The 7,258-nt window shown below is 48.7% G+C and overlaps 1 protein-coding gene across 1 annotated transcript; it reads left to right on the top strand.

Moving 5' to 3' along the window:
* Window positions 1-4,374: 4,374 nt before the first annotated feature.
* Window positions 4,375-5,061, top strand: LOC102871336 (peroxiredoxin-2-like). The gene is made up of 2 exons (XM_006900768.1): window positions 4,375-4,477; window positions 4,568-5,061. The coding sequence occupies exons 1-2, from the start codon at window positions 4,375-4,377 to the stop codon at window positions 5,059-5,061; spliced, it is 597 nt and encodes a 198-aa protein (XP_006900830.1).
* Window positions 5,062-7,258: the final 2,197 nt, after the last annotated feature.

Here is a 7,258-nt window from a genome sequence, read left to right on the forward strand (position 1 = left end):
GCACTCTGGCAGGATTCCATGTACCTTATTTGTGTCTAACTCCCTTGGTGGACCACAAACAGTTCATTTGCATGTTGTTGTCTGTGCTGTCAAATCACCTGTGACCCATAGCAACCCTATGTGCAATAGCTCTGAAGCCTGCCCTGTCCTGAGCCAGTCTCACTGAATCCGATACACCTGTCCCCATTGCCCTAGTTACTGTGTCAATCCACCTCATCCGGGTCTTCCTCTCCTGCGCTGTCCTTCCACCTTTCTGAGCATGATGTCCTTCTCGTAGTTACACCTCATCACTTGGTAACTGTTCAAAGACCATAGCTAGAAACAGCATGTAAAAACGATCCATCACACTACAGTCTTCAGTAGGACTTTTTACTGTGGAGAATATTCTTACAGGTGAAAACTAGAGCCCATATGATCCCCTCCTCTGGCTCCAACATTGATTCACATTTTGCCAATCTTGTTTGATCTCTCACCTCCCAGCTTTTTTTCCCCTTTTCTTAAAAGGCAGTATTTTAAAGCAAATTCCATTTGGCTTCAGCCTCAAATCCTTTAGCAGGTGTCAGAGGACTCTTCTTATAATGTAAATCAGGTGACATCGGCCTCTGGCTTGAAATTGTCTGAATCAAAATCGAGCCTGTGGCGGTCGAGTCGATTCTGACTCATCACAGCCGCCTGAGTTACAGAGCTGTGCGCCCTGGGTTTTCTGCGCTGTGGTCTGTATGGAAGCAAAGAACTGGGTCGTTCTTTTGTAATGACACTGGGTGGGCTTGAGCCACCAACTTTTTTTTAAAAATTTATTTTATTATATTTTTGTGTATACCATCAAATCAGATCTGACTGGTACAGGAGGACATTGCCCTTTCTTCTCCAGCAGAGCATCTGGTGGATTCAAATCGCACCTCTGGGATTGCAGTGCAGCTTCTTGCCACTAGGCCACCAGAGCTCCCTGAACCACGAACTTTTAAGCTAGTAGTCCAGGATCAAATATTTGTGTCACCCAGGGACATTTGAGATTGTCCAGTGACAGAATTCAGAATTCTTCCTATAGCCCCTGTCACTGGCAGCTGGTCTGTCTGCCTTCATCGTCTCCTCTACACACTCTCAGTCCCTGATCCAGCCACATTGTCCTCACCATGCTCCAACCCTATTTCTGCCTCAGGGCCTTTGCACTTGCTCTTCCCCTGACTGGATTGCTCCTCTCAGATATCTGCCTGGTTCTGAGTCCCCTGTATGAGTAATGGTCGGCATAAAGCCAATCTCCAAACTGTGGATATAACTCATATCTCTTTTTTCTTCTCCTTTGTCCTGGTAACAGTTATCCACAGATCATTTCTCTCTTGGACCTTGACCACTGAGAGTTTGAATCTCCACTTGGTAGGGCTTCAATATAGATGATAGTCTCTGTGAGCTCTGTGAGTCATTCTAGAGAATTCTCAAACCTGCTATGGCCAACGAGTTCTAACAACTGACCTTTTGAGAGAGCAGGTGAGTGTCTCAACCACTGAGCCACCAAGGCTTCTTTAAGTTGTTGTTGTTGTTGTTTTTATGTGCTGTTGAGAGGCCTGCAACTCATAGCAACCCTATTTATAGCAGCTCTGGAGCCTGCCCTGTTCTGAGCCAGTCTCACTGATTTCAACTCACCAACCTCCATTGTCCCAGTCACTGTATCAATCCATCTCATCCGGGGTCTTTCTCTCCTGTGCTTGTCCCTCCACCCTTCTGAGCATGATGTCCTTCTCCAAGGAATGGTACCTCTTGGCCATATGCCCAAAGTATGTGAGATGAAGCTCCAAAATCCTAGCCTCCAAGGAGAAATTTGGTTCCACCCAGTCCAAGACCTGTTTGTTTTCTTGGTGGTCCGTGGTATGTTCAAGAATCTTCTCTAGCACCACAACTGAAAGGCATCAATTCTTCTTCTGTCATCTTTAATCATTGCCCAGCTCTCTGATGCATAGCAAGTAATTGCCAAGATCATGGCCTGGATCAGGTGCACTTTAGTCTCTAGACTGACATCGTTGCCTCTCAGTACTTTAGAGAGGTCATTGACAGCAGATTTTCCCGGTGCCACTCATCTCTTGATTTCCTCACTTTAAGCAAAAACCCCCCGTTGTCCTTAAGTTGGTTCCAACTTACAGCAACTCTCTACTGGGATTCTGTCGGGCTTTGCAAGAGAGAACTGTCCATCTTACCATACCATGAAGAGGCAGGTGGATTTGAACTGGTAACCTGCTTTGGTTAGCAGTCTAACATGGTACACACTGTAACATTTTCTTTTTTAAAATAATTTGTGAGAGGGTGCCAAAATTGCCGCACTTGCAAGAATAGTAAAAATGAAAGCGTTGGGGTGGATATTTTGGATAGTCTGGAAAATGTGAAGGCAAATCCACAGAAGTGCCCCTGTGGCTGTGGAGAAACCCCGGAGAGCTCAGCTCTGTCCATCTCCACCTCCCAAGCTGAGCTTGTTGGAGACGTTATCCGCCAAGTGATTCCAGGTCCCTCATGATGTGCACATTAGTTATGGTGCCACCCAGTTTTTTGATGGATTTCGCCTGCTTATTCGGGTCAGGCGTCTCAGTGGACACACACACACACACACACATACACACACACACACACATACCCACCCCCAGGGGCTGTTCTTGTCAGTGTTGTCAGTGGTCCTTTTATGGGCCTCCGGTGGTGACCCAGTCTCTTTCTCCCAAGCGTCACGCCCACCCCGCTGCCCTCAGCTGCTCTCCCAGGCATCACGGGTTTGTCTCCTGCAATCTTCAAGGAGGGCTGGTCTCCCGCGATCTTCAATGAGGGTTGGGCCCGGTCGCTGGTTCTGCAGCTTCAGCAGTTTCTCAGCACGCTCCCTCTCCTCGTGAAATTGGGGGAGAAAATATCTGACAAGATTCTTCAAAACTGCATCATCACGGTCTGAGCTGTAAGACATGGACAGGTGGGGGTGGGAGGTGCGGGGCTCCAGGCTGACCTGGTTGTGGTCCTGGCTCACCTGCAGACTTGATGGGGATTGAGGTGGGTAGGTTCACTCAGGGCCCTGGGGCTCCTTACGGTTCTGCTGTGAGGAGGTGCCAGGGGGCTGCCTGGCAGCAGTCAGTCGAGGGGAAGTTGGTTGCTGCTGGATTTTCTTTTGGTTTTCCCCCTACTCATTCATTGTTGCACTTTTCTCCCTGCCCACCCCTCCTCCCAGTTTGCTCTTCCCTTTGAAAAGTAAAAGAAAAATTCTTTCATTGTTTTACAATCCCTCTCCCCAAGTCCACTCCACTATGCAGCCTTCGTTCTGGACTCCTGTCATGACAATAATACCTAATCACATATCCCTTTTATACAGTTCTCTCCCTCACCTGTTTCAATGCAGTAGACATAATTGATCCCATCTTTCTCAGTCTCCCCTTAACCCCGATGTCAGTCCCATTTTACAACAGTAGCACTATGCAATATTTGTCCTTTTGTGACTGAGAGATTTCACTCACTATAACGTCTTCCAGGGTCACCCATTTTGTATATTTCATGAGTTCCTTGTTTTTCAAAGTAGCATAGTATTCCATTGTGTGAATATACCAGAGCTTCTCTATGCATTTGTTTATTGATGGGCACTTGGGTTGTTCCCAACTCTTTGCTATTGTGAACAAAGCTGCTGGATTTTCATTCCAGCCTCGTTGAAACAAAAGACTTGGACAGCTCTGTGAAGAATTCCCTGTAGAGATATCAATGATTGCTTTTTCGATAGTGAAGCTCTGGGTGTTTCTTCCATCTTAGCTCTGGGTGGACTTGAACCTTCAACTTTTCTGTCAGCAGCTGAGCACATCATCTGTGCAGTATTCAGGAACTTAAACCAGTTACAATGGAGTAATTTCAGATTCACAACGACAGAGGAGAGCTCCGTAAGGTTTCCAGTAGCTGATTGTTCGGCAGTGGATTGTCAGGCCTTTCCTGTGACGCACCTCTGAACGGGCTCCCTGGAACCTAGCTTATTCCTTGCCTCTTGCCGCCCATCAGCTCTGTGAGGGCAGAGACCTCGCCTGCTTTTTTCCTTGTGGCATCACCAACTTGTAACACTAGGCATCGCAGTAAACCCTCTGCTGCTGATACCCACTAACAGTGACCCCTACATGGCAGAATTGAATGACCCCCAATGGATCTCTTTCTGGGGCCACACTGCCTCATCTTTCTCCTGAGGAGCCCCTGGTGAGTTCAAACAGCTGGCTTTTCAGTTAGCAGGCCAATTCTTAACCAGCTGCACCACCAGGGTTCCTTGTGAGGCAGTGGGTCCTAACACACTTGTTAAAAGACTGGTTTCTCAACACTGAGAACGTGAGTCCGCGCTGCTCTTGTCCGCGTGTCCGGCTTTACCCCTCGCAGCTTTCAGTCATGGCCTCCGGCAACGCGCACATCGGAAAGCCAGCCCCCAGCTTCCAGGCCACTGCAGTGGTGGATGGTGCTTTCAAGGAGGTGAAGCTTTCCGACTACAAAGGTGAGGGCAGCGTGGAGGGGGCCCAGGGAGTTAGGGCCCAGGCAAACGGAGGTCTGGGCCCTAACTCCTTGCTGACACCCCCGCACCCAGGGAAGTACGTGGTGCTCTTTTTCTACCCGCTGGACTTCACCTTCGTGTGCCCCACCGAGATCATCGCCTTCAGCGAGCATGCCGACGACTTCAGCAAGCTGGGCTGCGAGGTGCTGGGGGTCTCCGTGGACTCGCAGTTCACGCATCTGCCTTGGATCAACACGCCCCGGAAGGAAGGAGGCTTGGGCCCTCTGAACATCCCCTTGCTGGCAGATGTGACAAGAAGCTTGTCCCTTGATTATGGTGTGCTGAAGGAAGATGAGGGCATTGCTTACAGGGGCCTTTTTATCATCGATGGCAAGGGTATCCTTCGTCAGATCACGATCAATGACTTGCCTGTGGGGCGTTCCGTGGAAGAGGCCCTGCGGCTGGTCCAGGCCTTCCAGTACACAGATGAGCATGGGGAAGTATGTCCCGCTGGCTGGAAGCCCGGCAGGGACACGATCAAGCCCAACGTAGATGACAGCAAGGAATACTTCTCCAAACACAACTAGACTGGCAGGCAGAGGCAAAGTCGGGTCCCTCTGTCCCCACCTGTGCCCCTGCCTGGGTGGGTGCCCTATACTGACCCAGGAAAAGGCCAGTCCTGTTCTGTTGAAACTCGGATCTGGGACCCTCGAGGCTTGGGCTAGGCCTTTTCCTGCACTACTCTTCCCCTGTGTTGGGGAGAACTAATGAATAGTGACCCCCCCCTTCTCAGGGCCCACTCATGGAGGCACAGTACTCGGTGATTGTGATTAATAATAAACTATTAGGAACAGGTGTGAAAAAAAAAAGAAAAGAAAAAGACTGGTTTCTCAGCTCTTTAGTATCCCTGGACCAGAAATACCACAAGTGGATGACTTACAAACAGACACTTATTTTCTCACAGTTTAAAAGGCTGAAGTCCAAATCCAGGGCACCAGCTAGCCTCTGTCAGCTCTGGAGGAATGCCCTTGTCTTTTCAGCTTCTACTTCCTGGTTCCCTGGCGATCTCCATGTGTCTTGGGGTCTATCTTACAGCCTCTCTCATTTCGGGGAGCTCTGGTGGCGTTGTCCATGGGGAGCTGCAATGCTAGCCCAAAGGCAACACCTCTCTGGGGGTTCAAATCGCCCAGCTGGCTGTCTCCTCCTGTGCAGCCTACAGCCTCAGGAGACCCACTGGAGAGCCAGCTATGCGTTGGTGCTGACTCCATGGTGTTGAGGTTGAGTTTGTTTGGTTTCTTCCGTCAGCGAGAGCTAGGTGATCCTGTCCATCGAGAGCTGCACCTGGAACCCAAAAGTTCAGCCTCTGTGGGAGTTGGAATGTATCAGGGATTCTGAGGGAGAAAGAGGGTGAGCCTCTTTCCTGAATAATTTACACACTCAGAAACCCATTGGAAGGTCAACCAAGATCCGGTTCATGTTCAACTGCAGTGACCACAGGACTCCTTTCATTTGCTTGTTTATATCACAGAAGAATGAAGAGAGCAAAAGCCCCAGAGACAGCGACCCAGAAGAAAGATATTGATGAGGCGCAACTTGAACAGCTACGGAAGAAAATGCAAAAGATGGAAGAGAGAATTGATAGTGTAGATAAAGAGGTACAAGAATTAAAAAAAATCATCACAAGGCAGAGAGAGTACAGCCAACACAGTACAGGAAATACCACAGAAGAGATGGATTCAAGACACATCCTACACTAATCCTGCCTCACTAACATAACAAAAAGAGGCCATTCCCAGATGGGATTATAGTGTTTTTTACCAGCTAGTGGACCAATTAGCAGCATCAGGATGGATGGTGAAGAGATTGAGATTGTCCACAGCTTTAGTTTTCTTGGCTCCACAGTCAACACTCTTGGCACCAGCAGCTAGGAAATGAAAAGATATATTGTGATGGAAATGTCTGCTCTTAGGGACCTCTCCAAAGTACTGAAGAGCAATGGTGTCTCTCAGGAGACTAAGGTGCGTCTGATACAGGCCATGGTTTTTGCAATCACTTGTTATGTGTCAGAGAGTTGGACAATGACTAAGGAGGATAGAAGAAGAATTGATGCCTTTGAGCTGTGGTGTTGGAGAAGAATATTGAATGTACCATGGATTGCTAAGAAAATGAACAGGTTTGTCCTGGAGAGGGTGAAACCAGGCTGCTCCTTGGAGGCAAGGATTCTGAAGCTTCATCTGACACTCTTTGGACATGTTGCAAGGAGGGACCAGTCCTTGGAGAAGGATGTCATGCTTGGGAGGGTGGGAGGACAGTGTAGGAGAGGAAGACCCTCTAAGAGGTGGATTGATTCAGTGACTGGGGTAATCAGGGTAGGTGTGTCAGAGACAGTCAGGTTGGCACAGGACCGAGCAGGATTTCTGGATGTTGTACATAGGGTCGCTATGAGTCGCAAGTGACTTGACGGCACATAACAACAATAACAACAACAATAACAACAACAACATACCATGACCAACTCACAGCTGACCCTCTTGTGGGGTTTCAGAGACAGTAAATGGCATGGGAGGAGATTGCCTCATTTACTCCCTTGGAGCAGGAGGTGGATTTGAACTCCATGTGTTGGGGTTGGCAGCACAATTTCCTACCCATTAGGCCATCAGGGCGCCATGGCATAATCACTAAAATGAACTCTAACTCATTGCTATAGGGTTGAAACTGACTGATAGCTGACCCTCCACTGGGTTTGGGAGGCTATGAATCACACGGGGGGTTCGCCTCTCTCTC

This window comes from Elephantulus edwardii, unplaced genomic scaffold, assembly GCF_000299155.1.
Source record: "Elephantulus edwardii isolate Elephantulus edwardi_28Jun2011 unplaced genomic scaffold, EleEdw1.0 scaffold00296, whole genome shotgun sequence".
NCBI lineage: Eukaryota > Metazoa > Chordata > Mammalia > Macroscelidea > Macroscelididae > Elephantulus > Elephantulus edwardii.